Here is a 17,227-nt window from a genome sequence, read left to right on the forward strand (position 1 = left end):
CTGGAGAAAGGTTTTGCACCTAAATCCTGCTTTGAAATGCATTCATGCTGATAAGTGTTTGCAGATCTATGGCAGGAGCTTTTTTGGGGTCCTCTGCCTGCAGGCTCGACTTGATTCATCACATCTGTGTCTCTCTTCAGGACATGCAGCGTCTCGAGGCGGAGGTGAAGAGCCTGCATGCTGTCGTCGATCAGATCCAGGTCGCGCTCGCTTCTCCTGATCTCAACAAGCTCAGCCTCAGGGAGCAGCTCACGCAGCGACAGGTTCTCACATTGAATTAAAAACCTCAAATCTTATTCGGAGATGCTTTACTTTCCACGTGTCTTTCTTTATCACACACATATGAATCATTCCTACTCTTTTGCTCTCTTATAAGCTTCTCCTGGTGGATATGGAGAGCTTCAAGCAGCAAGTGGCTTCAGTGCAGCAGTGTCAGAGCGCCCTCCGGCTACCTGAGGAGGTAGTGGCAGGTCTGCCTATCTGCCGCACAGCTCAGTCTCTGCAGCAAGAGGCCAGCCAGCTGCAGCATACCACCATCCAGCAGTGCAACATCCTGCAGGTAGAGGGCAGCCCTCATTTCCTGCTTTGAGTAGATTTAACGTAATTGTGCATAGAAAAATCTGAGTGGCTGTAATATATAAATATAAAAACAATTATGCATAAGCCATTTTTTTTTTGTCTCTCTCTCTCCTCGTGGATTGGATGATCTGAAAACGAGTGGTCTGGTGCTCTAAATTCCTCTCCTCAGTGTCTCAACAGGCTTTCTCAGGAATGTTTGTTTTCTTTTGGCCCCCATCAGGGTAGTGTTTGTTCTCAGCCCTTTGGTTGTGGACGGTTTTCTGTCAAGAAATGCTGATTGTAGTGAGTGTTCAGACGTTGAGGAGCTTTCAGAGGCAATCGAGGTCAGAATAATCAAGGAGCAAATACATCCTTTTCAAGGAAAAAATTAAGCATTAAATCTACTATGTGATTAATCATTGTTTTTACACATGGCCGTTGAGATAGAAATACCAACCATATCAAAATGTTCTGGATAGTTTTATTAGAATTTTATATGTAAACATTGAAAACAGCAGGACAAATGTGTTTTTTGTATCATCAAATCTCAGAAAAATGTAAGAGTATTTGTACAGTGTCTTGAAATACTGTCCATACCTCTTGAGCTTTTCCACATTTTGTCACATTAATACCAAACCTTCACTGTGTCTTATTGTGAATGTTTTTCTAGATCAACACAAAGTACTTCATAACTGTGAAGTAAAGGGCAATGCATACATTGCTTCTTTTTATTTTGCAAAAAAATAAATAAATAAAATCTGAAAAGTGTGGCTTGCACTTAAATTTAGCACCCTTTAATACAACCCCCTGCATTAAAATGTTATGCAACCAGTTTGCTGTTATGATAGATAGATAGATAGATAGATAGATAGATAGATAGATAGATAGATAGATAGATAGATAGATAGATAGATAGATAGATAGATATCTTTATTGTCATTTTGTATGCACAAAGTGCGTACAGAACGAAATTTCATTTGCATACAGCTTGAAAAAAATTACTCTAGAAATCACTTTAAAACATCACAGTAGTTTGCACAAATTTTCAGGATAAAGATGCAGCAGCGATTTATGTAAACAATTGAAATGAAAAACAATGTAACAATGTAAACAATGCATGAGAAATAGACAGTGTGCTATTCACGTATCCAGATGCAGCAGCAATTTATGTAAACAATAGAAATGTAAACGATGTAAGACAATGTAACAATGTAGACAATGCAGGGGAAATAGACAGTGTGCTATTCACGTGTGGTACAGAGTCCATTTGTGGCTTCAGCACTTGAATCTTATGTTCAAGATTACGAAGGCGAGCACGCTGAAAGGCAAAAGCTGACTCTGGTGTTTCACCTCTTTTATAGACAAGACCAAAAAAAAAAATATTTCCATAAATATGTTTCATACTGCATGTCTTGTCGATTTTTGCAATCAAAGTCTCCTTCTGTGCCTTTATTAACAGGAGGCGGTGGTTCAGTACGAGCAGTATGAACTGGAAGTAAGGAACCTCCAGAGTTTAATCGAGGATGCTCACCGCATCATTCAGGACAGGCCTGTTGCCACCACCAACATCCAGGAGCTTCAGGCTCAGATTCAACACCATGAGGTATTTCTTGCTTTTTAAATGCTTTTCTGCTCTGTATATCCTTAACTTTCAAGTGTTTACTGCCTCAAAGCTATGCAACATCCATGGTAATTTACTGCACATAATGCTTTACCTCTTCTACCAGGTGTTGAGCTGGACATGACTGTGTTAATTGTTAAAAAATAAATACATTGGTCAATAAAACGCTAAAGACATGTAGTGAAGAATTAGTCCATGGCTATTTAAGCTAAATAAATGTTGTATTTGATGAGCTGTGTGGGAAATATGTGTAGATGTTATAAATAACTGAGTAGCATTATGGTGGTAATGCAAGGCTGTTAATTATACTTAATTATTAATATTTATAGCAAAATTGCTTTTAATTTTCGTTTTAAAACATTACTACTGCAAAACCTTAAAAATACAACGCTTTTATTGAGTAGGTGTTAGGATATGACAGAAATCTATTGATTTATTTGCTACCAACCATTTTGCAAGGGTTCTTACTGGAAAAAAATCAACTTTCCTGCATGTATTTGAACCCAGTTCAGTTGCCGGGGCTGAATTATAAGGTTAGACTTTGTGTTGTTCTCTGGGCAGTGCGGTTTTGTGGTGGTTACATTGTGTAAGAGTGAACCTGGTTTCTTGTTGGATCAAAATTGTGACTCGGAGAGCTGGTGTTCATACAAGCATGTCAAAAATATCTCTTCATCCCGCAGAGTAGGACGTCTGACCTAAACCATGAAAATGACATGTAGTCTGGAAAGGTATTCACACCCAGCTTGGACTTTCTCAGTTTTTTGTGTTACAAACTTTCATGTATGTACTCGGACTACGTGTGATAGACCAATTAAACGTTGCGAACAGTTGTGAAGTGGTTTAAAATTTCGTACAAATTTTCGTGTGGCATGCCTTTATATTCAGTCCTCTTTACACTGACACCCTCTAAATAAAGTCCAGTGCGACCAACGCCCTCCAGAAGTTTTTACATTAGTAAACAGTTTGCCAGTTTACAAGTCTGTTGTGATATGTCTCTATCGGGGAGATCTAATTTAGCTTTCCTATTTGTAAAACTGCTCAATCGTAGTCAGATTGAAAGGAAAGCATATATGTACAGCAGTTAGTTGGAGCGGTTTAAGCTAATTTATTTGACTCATTCTAACCCATAAACATCACCCGATCTAAAACAATATAATTTAGACCTGCCTGTACGTAATTTCTCTACTCCAAGGTGAACCTCCTTCTCTGTCTCTGGATTCCAGGATTGCCATTTATTAAGCTTCTATCATCTCTGACCAGCACTTCTGTTTTTAATGAAGAAAAACATCCCCACTGCATGACGCTGTCACCACCACTTATTTGTCTATCACATAAAATCCAAATAAACTACACTAAAGTTAGAGGTTTTATCAGTAGAAAATTTGAAAAAGCCCAACGGTTACACATACTTGTGCAACGCTCTCTACAGTTTCCTCCATTTTTTTTTTCTCAAGCGATCAAAGAACGGAGAACAGAAAGGGAACTTGAGTCATTTTACTTTTGTTACACAGACTCAAAAAAAAAGAGAAGTCGAGGCAAAAGGACATTAACTGCATCTTTAAATAAATCTTGTGACTGAGTCAGACTGGATTAAATCATCCAGATGTTCTAAATTTAGTAATGTGAAGTTAAAAAAAACGTAGCGGCTCTTGTTCGTCGTGGAATATTTAGTTTACTGCCGTGCTGCCATGGCAGTCCCGTCATGAATTAATGTTTAGCTTGTAGACGATGGCATTCCTTTCTTATCTGAAGGTGCATGCACCGATATCTGCCCCGGTACATGGAGTCTGCAGCTTTCTTTTTGTTGCACGTTTGTTTGATGTCTCATGCAGAGCACATGTAGAGTCAGAAATCTGCAGAGAAACAGATTGACTCTCCCATATAGTAAAACACATTACCTGCTTGATTTAATCAGGATCAGAATAATCTCTATTTAGCCTTGATTGTGCACAATCAAAGAACTTGATTTTGGTTACAGCCTTCCCAGCGTAAGGGCATTAGGTGTGCATTTATATTGGGTATCCTCTCTAAAGGTTTCTTGTTACTACGTTCTAGCTCGGTTTGACGGTATGATTATGTCTGAGTTTGATCTTTAAGCTGAGCTTCAACTCTGCTGGCCCTTTTGAGTCACATGACCTGATTATCAGTGCATTGACCATCTGTGATGCAGAGGGACCGGAGGGAGGAGGAGATTTGGAGGAGGAGCTGTAATTCGAGTCCCGCTCCGTCATTCTCCCTCCCCCCGGGCAGCCCCTCTCTCCTTGCAGCTCCCTTTTTTTGTTACCAGGAATCCTCTCTGCCGATAGGTGGAGACGGGAAGCTGCAGGCGAAGGAAGAGCGGAGGGGGGAGGGGGGCGGGGAGTTCAGGAGTGAGATCACTTCCTGTTTTCTCTCCCTTGCCATTTGTGCATATGTGTACAAGAGGGAGTGTCTGAGGGATTTTGAAGTATTTCTGCAAGGGTCTCTGCCTCAACCAAACATCCTGTGTGTTCAGCTTCACCAACAGATCTGAGTCAGGCGTCTGCCTGCTGCTCCGATTGGCTCAGAGACGCAGAGAGAGAGAGAGGGGGGGGGAAATAACTGAGCGAGAGGCAGTTCTATTCTCTTTGTACACTTATCCCGACTCTGAAGCTGAAAGAGTCAGAGGAGAGGAGAGAATGTGGCCGGCCCAGCCAACTCTTGCTTTAACCAGGAACTCTTGATCATCTGCTGTGGACTGAACCTCACTCTCCTGATCCTTGGATAAAAAAGAGGGGAGGGTTGGTGATGGTCTTTTCTCTTCGGGGGGGGGATGTTTTGACAGGAGCTGACCCAAAAGATCCGCGGCTACCAGGAGCAGATCGCCTCGCTCCACTCCAAGTGCAAGATGCTGACCGTGAAGGCCAAGCACGCCACCATGCTCCTGACCGTCACCGACGTGGAGGGGCTGTCAGACGGCATGGAGGAGCTGAGCGATGAGGAGCTGGCCGGCGTCGTGGGAAACACCGGCTCAGCTGCCAGCAAGCAGCTCCCAGCCCACCCCTCTGTCGTTATGGTGAGTGAGAAAGCTTCTTACTCTGGTTATGCACAAAGTAGCAAATCTGAGCCATGTCTGGTGTGTGCACAAAGGTCCCATAGCTCTTTGGAAAGGATTTCACTGCTGTTCATGTCTATGCAGAATGCTCTAAAGCTATCAGAATATTATCTCCTGCACTGAATATGCTAAACTGCAGTTTGTAAAGGCTGATGTCCTCCTTCAACTCTTTGATTGGTTTAAGGATGCATTAGTTGTTTCAGTGTCTTTAGGTAAGCTCGGACTGTCTGATGGAGAGAAAACCATCCGTTGCAGAGCTCTTCTCATCAATAAAGATATTTTATTTTATTGCTCTGAGTGTATGGCTGAGGTTGTGACTAGTGTTGTGCCGATGCCATTTTTTGGCCCCGATACCGATACCATCTGTCTGATATTGATGTGTGTGTGTATATATATAAAGAACTGCATACTACTTAGGGTAGTAGAACTTTTTATTGCCTACCTGGAATGGGTGACAATAGTTGAATAAACTTTTGGCTCTCAAAGGCCAAAATAGTGCAACATTTGTGAAATTCTAACATGTATAATAGAAGTGCAACAGTAAGACAGTAAAATTACATTAATAATTGAATAATATCTTTTAAACCCTGAGTTTTGGCTCTCAAATGCCAAAATAGTGCAACTTTCATGAACTTATATAACATGTATAATACTAGTCGGGAGAGAGAAGGCTGCGTTCAAGTGACATACAAACATCAAAATGGTATCAGTGCCCTATTTGTTGGTACTCGGTGATACCGATACCACCATTTTAGTGCTGGATCGAGGCCCCGTCCGATACTGGTATCGGTATCGGTGCAACACTAGTTGTGACGCTGACACAAACATGATTTATGCTGGAAGGGCATCATACTTAGCTCTCAACTCTGTTTCCAAGGGAAAGGAGTGCAGATATTGATTCATTATTTGAATATTTAACCCCTTAATTGTCAGTTTAAGCTATATTTGTTTTTTTGGGGTTTTTTATTCACAAAACATCTTTTTTATAGACTATTGTCTTAAGCATTTTGCATTTTCAAATACTAAACCCTCTGTGGCTTCATACTTTTGTAGAGTATTAGGTCTTATGTGTGTTTATGTTGGTGAACGTGCACGACTAGGGGTAGGTGTAACAAAATGACAAAAAAGAAAATGATCCAGAATGATATCTTCTTTATTTTATTATTATTATTATTATTATTATTATTATTATTATTATTATTACAACACAAAAAATCTTTAACAACCTTTTAGCTCAAGTTTTACTTTTTCAGCCGCAGTCTCCTTTCTGTTTGACTAATACTTTGCTCTGTCTTTTATTCCTAATTAACATTAAGCCTGAATGTATCTGCCTGAGTAGAATAATTATTTGTTCCCTCGTCATTAATCATCTCTATCCTTTCTGCGGTCTCAGATTTCTTGGTTTCCTCGCCTTGACACAGTTGTTTGTGATGCATTTAGTCTCCACAGGCCAGGAAACAGGAAATGACTGAATCTGCGTGAAAGCAGTACATGAACGGCTTTACATATCCGCTGCTGCTGGCGACTGGAAGTGCATTTATGCCATAGATCTTTTTGCTGCTAGACGTCACTATGTTTAATTTAGTAAATCTCACTGTACGATACAGTTGAAGTGCTTGAGCGCTGAAGTAGTCCGTTGCTTTTCATTGCATCATAAAGCCCGGGCAAAAAGGAAAAAAAAAAAAACCCTCCTCTGAATGTGCTGAAGTCCTGAGTCAGTAGGCTGACTTTTCTATGCTTGGCTCACATTTCAGCTCTGCTCCTCAACTGAAGCATGCAGGCGCGCTGAAAATTGCTTCTAGCACAGCTGCCACTCCTTTATCCTCCTTGTCCCTATTAGCTACTGTAAGCTACGCTTTAGGCGTTTTTTGATCAAAGATAACCCTAAAGTCATTACTGATTGTAGCTCTTAACCAAATGCCACATGTAAAGGAGTTGTGTGTCTACAGAAAAAAAGAGGTTTCTGTGGTTCTGAAACCGTTACTCTACAGTATGTGGGTGCTTGGTGTGAACAATCACTGTGTGTATACCTACAGCATGCGTCAGCTTCCGGGTGAAGGCCATTCCTTTACCCTCGTCTGCATCTTCAGTCATTTTCACCGGGTTCTGGTGTGTGCATACATACTGCGGTGTTTTATTTCAGTACCAGTAATCTGATCATATCAGTGTGATATTTGATTACTCACTACCTAATTAATCAGCAAGATAATTTCTCCTTGCAATCAGCCTAACGTACTCTGCCCTGTTAATTTTTATGCTTTCTCTTTTATCTCCCTCTTCATTTTTTATCTTTCTCCCCCTGGTTGGTGTTGCTCTTTTCTGTTGGTCCCCCACCCCACCCCTCCTTCCCTTGTTCTCCCTCTGCATGCTTGTTTCATGTGTTTGTTTGTTTTTATTTTGGTGTGCGGTTGTGAATCTGTGATCAGATGACAGCCGGGCGCTGCCACACGCTCCTCTCCCCCGTGACAGAGGAGTCAGGGGAGGAGGGCACCAACAGCGAGGTCTCCTCTCCCCCTGCCTGCCGCTCCCCCTCTCCGGGGGCTAACGCTGCTGAAATTCCTCTTAACCAGGTACTTGCAAATCCCACCCCGGTAATCCCCGTCCTACCCGGCTTCCATTACTGACCATCCACCATCTGTTTAAAATGCAACTGCAGAAACATTGGAAACCTCTTTAGGATAAAAACAGCGTCGATGTCCATTTAATCATCAGCCCACTATTTAATCTGTTGGACTTTATATATAAAATAGGTAAAACGCAAAACATTGGACTTTTCTTTAGAATATTAAAGGTTTTTTTTGAATGAGGTTCAAAAAGTAATATCTTACCTTGAGTAGATAACTCTCATGGTTCCTTAATTTAATAACTAGATAGATAGATAGATAGATAGATAGATAGATAGATAGATAGATAGATAGATAGATAGATAGATAGATAGATAGATAGATAGATAGATTGGAGGCTGAACAGAGACCAAAGTGGTCTTCTACCATCTTAAAACAACTACCATCTCAAAAACGTCATAGCATGTAGTGCAAACGTTACTTTACCTAGAAACATGGTTGGTATTTATACAGAAACCTGTGATTATTTGCATGGGAAATGGAGGTTTGAGGCCGTGTGTAACCAGTTATCTTCCTGTGGGAAACCTGTACAGTAAAGCGTTTTTTAGTCGGCGTAATTACCTCACGATAGGAGAGCGAGGGAGCGTAAATATAGATAAAATAATGACAGGGATGTGTTTGTTTCTCACCCTGCCATTTCTGTTTGGTATTTACAACCACTTTACATGTTTATTTGCCCAGCATGTGTTTCACGTAGGGAAATAACTGGTGGCACACGGCCTCCTATTGCATATTCCAGGGTGAATAATCTGCTTTTTACCCAAAGCCATCAGCCATGACAGCGGTTTCCCCTCAGACTCAGCTGTAATGTTGTTCTAATTCAGATGTTAAGAACAGTGCAGTTAATTCTCATTTCTCTTGAATAGCACACATAAAACAAATAACAATTATATATAACAAGTATATATGATGTAATGTAATATAGGAACAAGGTCACGACTGGGAAAGATATGGAATATTGCACAATATATCACTGGAAAACAGCAGGGAGTAAATAGTATTGCATATTGCAAGAGTAAATAGTGAGCAGCAACAGTTGTTGAGGTGTAAAGTGTTGCAGTGTTTTGGTTGTGGAGCATCCTAGCTGTCTGACTACATCTGTTCAGAAGCTGTTTTCCAGTCTGGATAGTTTAGCCTGGGTGCAGCACATCGTCCTTGCTGAAGGCAGCAGAACAATGCTCGTGTCTTTGATGTTTTTGAGGTTGCATTTGTTTTAGGAGTTTAGACGTCTACGTTGTCTCGGTCTGTACTGAATGAAGGCGTATCACGTTGACGCAAAATGCCTCATTTAAAGTCTGTTGTCTGTTCTATCTGTTGCATGGTGAGGAACATGAGGGCGCATCGTAGTAAACGTAGAATACCTAATAGCACCTCATGTAACAGCAGCGCTTGCTGTGTTGTTGTGCCACAGGGTCGGGGCGCCCTCAGCAGAGCGCCGCTTCAGGAGCTGTACGACCCGTCGATGGAGACGAGCGCTGCTAACTTGGACGACCTGCAGAGATCCTGGGAGACACTGAAGAACGTGGTAGGTCACATTAGCTTCATTTAGCTATATAAAATCAAAAATGGATTGCTAATTTTCTTTTATGCCACACACTTTCAATTAAATTTTATTTATATAGCACCAATTCACAACATGTCATCTAAAGGCACTTTACAAAGTCAAATTCAATCAAATCAGATAGATTGGTCAAAAAGTTTCTTATCTAAGGGAACCCAGTTGATTACATCAAGTCTTGACAAGCAGCATTCACTCCTCCTGAAAGAGCGTAAAACCACAGGGACAGTCGTCTGCATTGTTGATGGCTTTGCAGCAATCCCTCATATTGAGCATGCATGAAGCGACGGTGGAGAGGAAAACTCACCTTTAACAGGAAGAACCAGGCTCAGTGTGAATAGTCATCTGCTTTGACTGACTGGGGGTTAGAGAAGACAGAGCAGAGACACAAAAAGCACAGAATCACACATTGATCCAGGAATCTTTTCCATGTTATATGGTAATAGAGGATGATCTGCCATCCCTGAATGATGTCACAGCTAACAGAACACCACACCAGGTGTACCACAGGAAATACATATTAACAATTGTTATGATGTTGATTGTGAAGCTAGATGATGATTTAAATATGTTTATGCATTGAAAAGCATACCTTTATAGCTAATAACAATGGATATTACTGACTTACGTCCATTTAAGATTTATAGCTTGACCTTTAACAATTGATCCATGGGAAGTTTGTTAGAGTGCAGGGACTCATTGAACCTTTACATAAAAATCTTGTAGCCTCTTTGCAGAACACTGAAATTGGTTTGTCACTTGGTCTTTTGACGGGATAATGATTCAATGGTCACCTCAGCCCACAGATCCAGATTCTGTAGAAAGCATTTGAGCTGAGGTTAGTTTACCAACAGGGATTAAAAAAATAGAAGTGTGTTATTGTGGATTTCTTTTTCCACTTATTTTTTGTAATATAATTGTTGGCCTTGTTTATCTCTCGCCACAGATAAGCGAGAAGCAGAAGAGCCTGTACGAAGCCCTGGAGAGGCAGCAACACTATCAGGAATCCCTCCAGTCCATTTCCACCAAGATGGAGTCCATCGAGGGGGCGCTGAACGAGAGCCTGGAACCTAACAAGACCCCCGAGAGCCAAATGGCAGCCCACCAGGTTAGAGAGAAATGTTTAGGAAGCTGAGTTCATGCACCAGTTAGATTCCTGGAGAAACGAAATGCGGTGCGGAAAAGATTGTAGACATGGTGAAAACACAAAGATGGCTGTGTGACAACAGCATGATTGAAGGGATTGATATTGCACATGGAAGTGCAGTGGCTGCACAGACTGCACGGCCCCATTCTTTATTGCTGTGCCAACATCACAGCTACAACAGACACAGTTTCTTTTTTGTAACACCGCTATTGGGCAGCTTGAGCAAACTGTCTCTCCCCTGCTTTCCCACCATCTTCCTTCCCCTCATTAATTCCTGTCAGTCTTTTAAGATTCTCACGTTTCTCTTTTCCCCCATCTGCGCAGGCTCTCATGGATGAGATCCTGATGCTGCAGGATGAGATCGGCGAGCTGCAGGCCTGCTTCGCCGAGGAACTGGCCGACAACGAGGGTGACGGCAAAGCTGGGGACCAAATGGCCCTGCGGTCCACTCTAACCGTACTGGGAGAAAGGATGGCTACTATTCGCATGAAGGCGTCTGGCAAACGGCAGCTACTGGAGGTAGACACCTCAACATCTTCCTTACGGAGCCCCTCTGGTGACATGGGCAAAAAATTTTTTTGAAGATGTTAAGTGGTGGCCACGACTTACTAATGCGTGGCCACGAGATACATAAGTTGTGGCCACGACTTACTAAAGCGTGGCCACAAGATACATAAGTTGTGGCCACGACTTAGTAAGTCGTGGCCACGAGTTAGATAAGTTGTGGCCACAAGTTATTACTTAGTGGTAATAAGCAAACCATATATATATATATATATATATATATATATATATATATATATATATATATATATATATATATATATATACAGATTTCACTTGGCTCTTATTTTGAAATTCCACATCACATTTGGATGAAAGTTGTTGGGCGACATCAGGAGGTTTTCTATTGTCATGCTGATGTTATAGTATTCGCCCAAAACGTCCAATTCTGTAGCAACATTTACAACAAAACAGGTCAAATAGAGTCAATGTAGAGATTTTTAAATGTCTCTATTTTTAAATCACAAATCATGTATATGGACTTTGATGAATAACTTCTGGAGATCATCTGTTATCTGTAAGTTAAAGTTGTCAGCTGTAAAAAAAAAATCAGTTAAGTATTTTTTTAAGCTAAAGAGTGTCACATATAATGTCACAAAGCATAGAAATATATTTCATATAACTGATGTAAATATGTGTAAAAACAAGTGGTCGATACACTGCAATCATGCTGCTTTTATTTTGAAAAGCAGCTCAGCCGTCTCTGGCGTAATCCTTAGCGTGACCAATAAAAACAACAGAGGGCTCACCAATGCCTGTTTATTAGAAGGATTCCTATAAACAGAATGTCATAGAACCGAGTCTTTTGACCCACATGCAGAACACACTGAGGAGGCAGAGATCCGAGTTTTTAAGAGTTTTATTAAATATAAAGCTCAAGACCTGTTGTGAGTCCTCCGGACGTCTGGTAACAGCGGGAGGTGGTAATCGCGGTATTATAATTGATTCACCGGGGGAGTGATCGGCTGCTGCGGGGGCACCAAAGACTGAAAAGCTGCTGGTGCCTGGACCAGGGGCGGAGGCTGCCAAGCGGATCGTCGGTTCTAGGTGGATTCTGGTGATCATAGAGGGTGCGGTAGCTGACAGATGGCAGCGTCCGAGGGGGCGGGGCAGGGTCCGGTCACTCGTGCAGCGGGGGCGGCGGCAGGGAGGCTGTCAGCTGATCGGCGCTCTGTAGACGCCGAGACTTGCGAGGATGATCGGGACTTTCTGAGGTTTTCTTCCTAAGCAGCTGAGCGGGCCGAGAGCTGGCCGGCTCAGCCGAGGAAAAGGGTTCTCATGAGCGGGATCCGAGGCAGGTTCCACCTGGGAAACAGGGAGACAGAAATTAGGTGCTTTCCAAGGCGTAGAAAGACGCTGGGCTACTGAGTCCTACCACTTAAGGCTGACACTTTGGCTATGAGGTGCTGACAGCAGCCTGTTTAGGAACCGTCCCTGCTGATGACTGAACGCAGATCACCTGCGAGAGGCGCCTCCCTGCTTGTAAGCCTCCACCTGCGGAGAAGGGAGAGGGGAAAAAAGGCATGCGCCCAGCCCATGTACGCCTGCAGCACCCTGACACAGAATAAGAGGCTTTTTAGACTTTATCTGGTTAGCAGAACTGTTTTCTGATCCAGCGTGCAGCCATGACTGGTTCTGAATGAAGGATTTATCTGGCAGCCGCCCTACTTCCCTCTTGTGTGTTTGGTAGCGGACGGTACCGGCTTACTGTCACCACTGGTTAAGACCAAAAGTATTTATAACTGATCGCTCTTCCTGCTGCTCTGTTAACATGAACTGCAGCAGGAATAATTATTGATGGCCACAAGCTGTGTTAAACAGCTCCGCAGAAGGTGGAGTTTAGAGCTCTGTTAGGCGTGAGCAGGTGAAGTCAGTGAAATGCGTGTTACACGGTCAATGCCTGTAAGATGAGAGGTTTGCTTATTACCACTCTGTGTAATAAGCAAAGTATGTCAATATAGTTCATTCCAAGGTTGAAATAAAATTAAATCAAGTCTATGTCTATATTCCTTGAATGTATGCTACACCACCATAAAGGAGCTCCCTCACAAATAACTTGTGGCCACAACTTATCTAACTCGTGGCCACAACTTACTAATGCGTGGCCACGACTTACTAAGGCGTGGCCACGCATTAGTAAGTTGTGGCCACAACTTATGTATCTTGTGGCCACGCTTTAGTAAGTAGTGGCCACGCATTAGTAAGTCGTGGCCACAACTTATGTATCTTGTGGCCACGCTTTAGTAAGTTGTGGCCACGCATTAGTAAGTTGTGGCCACGACTTAACATCTTCAAAAAAAAATTATGCCCATGTCACCAGAGGGGCTCCGTACTTCCTGTCTATATTTATGTTGTTGTTTTTATGCTCTAATCCTCACCTGGGAATCCAACATGCTTCATGTTTTGCCCTCTGAAGGAGAAACTGAGTGAACAGCTCGAGGAGCAGAGACAGGAGCAGGCGCTGCAGCGGTATCACAGCGAGGCAGAGGAGCTGGACCACTGGCTGCTCAGTACGCGTGCCACCCTCAGCTCTGCCCTTCAGCCCCAAAATGAAGACATGGACATGGAGGAGCAGCTCATCGACTGTCAGGTCAGTCTGACATTTCTGCCCTCTGTACACTTTTGCCAGCATGAAAGAGTCTGTATTTCATTTGTTAACGGTTATAGGAATAATGTAGGGCTGAACGATTTTGCAAAATAATGTAATAGCGATTTTTTTTTTCTTCTTAATATTGCGATTTAATGCGTTTTTTTTTTTTACAGTTTAATTTATCACGTCTTTTCAAACATATACAAACAACAAATCAATCTGTTTCCTCGCCGTGCGGATTAGTTGCTAAAAGACCCACAGCATCTCAACTCGGAGCAGAAATGATTGCGTTCTGCCTACGATATATTTCAATCAAAATTGCAATTTTGACTTTTCTCTGCATTAATCACAAGCAACAAAAATTTTTCTCTAAAAAAAGATGTTTGTAAAGAAGGACTATTTAAAACAAGAACTTTTAATGTTTCTATTAATCAGAATATTATTCAAGAGAACAGCTTTTAATTGATTTGGACATCAATCCTTGTTGGACATAAAGTGTAACCAGTCAATGTATTAAACTGATTGACCAGTACTTAATGCTATGTATGATTATATAAACTCTAAAACAAGTAATACAATTAGATTATCTCACTGCTGCAACTGTCTTTCCTTCCATGTGGAGCAAACCCACTTTAAACATTTTACCGACACTTAATGGACGTGTCTAATTCACTAATTGTTACATAGTAACAATTACACAAAATTGCAGACCTCTGCGATTTGGAAATTGCGTTTTTTTTTTTTATCGCGATTATATTGAAAATGCGATTAATTGTTCAGCCCTAGAATAATGTACCACATTGTTGCTCTTCTGGCATTTGTCATCTTGCAGAAAGACAAAACATTTAAATGAGTTAAACAGACACCAATATGATTGGTGTCTGCTAGGCTAAGTTTGTTTGACGGTTAACTCCAACAAGATAAACTGTCTGACTTCACTGTTCCAGAAATAGCATCTTTCCATTGTTTCATTCTCTTGGTATGATGTTACTGTTACTATTTCAGTCCAACCTAGACTGCTAATTTAAAAGCAATTTCTCCAAATCAGAACAATGTATGGGCTCTGCTGACCATTGTTAATCATCTTATCCACGTTTCTATTGCAAGAATACCTTCATTTGCAAAATAATAAGGATGCAGCTAGGTCCCTATAAAAGGTCCTTTAAGAAATATTTACTGGGCCAGCTTAAACAAAAACAGCTGTTGACAGTGTCTGCTCCAAATATTAGTTATAATATTAAGTGTGGACAGTATAATCTTAAGAGTTCAATACTAGTCAAGGCAAGGATTTTAGTCTATGTATGATTTACTTTTTCTTATCAGTTAAAATTTATCCAGTTTAATTACAACAAAAAGAAAAAAGTGAACATATCAGAGCTCTGTGGAAGAGATTTATTAACCAAAAACAGGCATCAATGCTGTTTTGAATGTGGTAAGTTGGAAACCTAGCAGACCGGCACCCTACCTAGAGATTTAAAAGAGCTCTGTGATGGGCACAGTCTACCTGCTATTCCCATCAGTGAAGAATAGCTGCTCATGGTAAAACATTTATAAAAAGTACTAAAATTCCGGTAGTATTCTACCCCATAACTACCTATTGTTGTTACTTTTATGCATATGGGAATCAGCAATCACTTTTCCCCTAAGAAACTTATTAGCAAAATGTCTTATAATGGCGACCAGTGATTGTGTGAAACTGAGCCTCAGTGAATAGAAGCAGCGAAAAAGCCTCACTTTTCTACACATGATCAGTGAATATTTTACTAATATTGACAATGGACAGATGAGAAGTAAAATTCAATGTAAACAAAGCTAAGAAATTACCTAAAAAAACGTACACATGCAAACAAAACCCAAGGTTGCCTCGGTGGTCTAGCTGCTGACAGAAATTTGTTGTGTTGTTATTCCTTTGCCTAAATATAAGATTTCAGTCAATTACTAATCCTGAAGCCAAATGTGTTTTATGCTGAAATGTAGTTTTGGTGGGTGATAATAAAACCATGTCTTTGCTCACACTAATGAGTCTCAGCCACTGTTGCAGCATAGCTGGATCTTTGTTGAGAGTAGTACTCAATCCTTTTCTGTGTTGCTAGTGAACAGTCTCTTTAGACCGGTATTTTTGTCAACAAAACAATCTCTTTTCTATTTATAATGATTGTCAGTCTGCTGTACCATTTGAGCAGTTTACATTTCATCACCTTTTTGTGTTTTGAAAGACAACGTTTTTTTTTATGTGTCAGAAAAGTGCGTGATCATACTGCTTATCTGCTTTAAAATACATAAAAGGACAACTGTGATTGGTTTATTTTTCCTTGTTTTTAGGTTTTCTGGCTTACCCCTAAAAATATCCGTTGTCACGCCCCCTTATAATGACTGTTAATGGGTACTTGAGCTAAATATCATAAAATTAGGATCAAAGTTTCTGTCTTTTCCAGACAGAGCTCGGTCTACAAATGTTATGCCCTTGCGTTATTCATGTATAATGCATGAGACCATTGTGAGCTTCAACAAAAGCAAAGCTGTCCTGCTGCAGAAGCAAAAACAACCAACATTTTTTAAGTATGTCTGTAGCGGTAGAGAAAGATTAAGCCGATTATAGCTCTTTTCTGCTGCGGTGCTCACTTCCAAAGGTCTAAAAAAAACTTCCAGATCAGTAGCGTCAGTATAAATCTACTTTGATGGCCAGATGCATTAAACTTATAAGACAGTAACTCACCTAGCACCAGAAAACTTGAAATGTATGCAGTTTAAATTCAAATACCCTATAAAAGCTTTTGCAGTTGTTAGCTCTTTTAGTGTTTTGGATTGGAAGAAATGGACTCTGGCCACATTTCCTCCTCCTGATGAATTTGGTAGGGGACTATAGGACACAAAGACGGCCTGGGCTGATTGCCGTTGATGAGATGTCATCATGGTCGTTAACTCCTAAAACTCTTGTGCTTTCAGAACATGCTCTTTGAGATCGAGCAGAAGGTTTCCTACCTCTCGGAGCTGTCCGTCCACAGCGAAAGTTTGCTCCTAGAGGGTCGCGCCGAAACCAAGGAAGAGGCGGAGCAGCTGACCTTCAAACTGCGCTCCCTCAAAGACAGCCTGCTGGAGCTGCAGCAGATGCTGCAGGACAAACAGGATGATATACAGGTGAGATCCAAAAACCGTATATATTCTGCTTTGACCTCCTTTCCTTCTCCTACTTGTGGCTTTTTTTTTTTTTCTTGTGCTTAGCGGCCTTACACTGAGCTGGGTCACACGGTCAATGGCGGCATTGTGCAAAAAGCTCTAAAGGTCATTCATTCTTCTCATACAAGTCCACTGTTTGGAACAACAGCTGCCTGTGTTTTATAGTGTGCCTCGAACAAAAGGGTGCTAACTCATCACATGCAAACACTAAATGCAAAGCATCAGGTCTGTTTTTTTTTTTTGATGACGCAACATGGCCTCTTTTGGTTGTTTGAGGAAAAACAAGATTTGGTCTAAAACCTTTCCACATGAAAA

General features: G+C 41.2%; 1 protein-coding gene and 1 long non-coding RNA gene across 13 annotated transcripts in view; one reads left to right on the plus strand and one right to left on the minus strand.

The window, feature by feature from the left end:
- Positions 1 to 17,227, plus strand: part of syne1a (spectrin repeat containing, nuclear envelope 1a) — a 186,106-nt gene that overhangs the window by 128,758 nt on the left and 40,121 nt on the right. For 11 of the 12 annotated variants that reach the window (XM_036147356.1, XM_036147355.1, XM_036147361.1 and 8 more), the window contains 10 exons: positions 141 to 263; positions 377 to 559; positions 2,018 to 2,161; positions 4,983 to 5,213; positions 7,679 to 7,822; positions 9,288 to 9,401; positions 10,381 to 10,542; positions 10,906 to 11,100; positions 13,562 to 13,735; positions 16,682 to 16,873. In XM_036147356.1, coding sequence (XP_036003249.1) covers positions 141 to 263; positions 377 to 559; positions 2,018 to 2,161; positions 4,983 to 5,213; positions 7,679 to 7,822; positions 9,288 to 9,401; positions 10,381 to 10,542; positions 10,906 to 11,100; positions 13,562 to 13,735; positions 16,682 to 16,873 — 1,662 coding nt within the window. The remainder of the gene's footprint in view (positions 1 to 140; positions 264 to 376; positions 560 to 2,017; positions 2,162 to 4,982; positions 5,214 to 7,678; positions 7,823 to 9,287; positions 9,402 to 10,380; positions 10,543 to 10,905; positions 11,101 to 13,561; positions 13,736 to 16,681; positions 16,874 to 17,227) is intronic. The other variant, XM_036147363.1, reaches the window with a different exon arrangement.
- On the minus strand, positions 11,987 to 12,569 carry LOC118566160. The gene is made up of 2 exons (XR_004932853.1): positions 12,521 to 12,569; positions 11,987 to 12,450 (listed from the first exon to the last, which is right to left on the minus strand). It is a non-coding gene; the product is annotated as an uncharacterized LOC118566160 (long non-coding RNA).

The sequence above is a fragment of the Fundulus heteroclitus genome, chromosome 15 (assembly GCF_011125445.2).
Source record: "Fundulus heteroclitus isolate FHET01 chromosome 15, MU-UCD_Fhet_4.1, whole genome shotgun sequence".
Lineage (NCBI taxonomy): Eukaryota > Metazoa > Chordata > Actinopteri > Cyprinodontiformes > Fundulidae > Fundulus > Fundulus heteroclitus.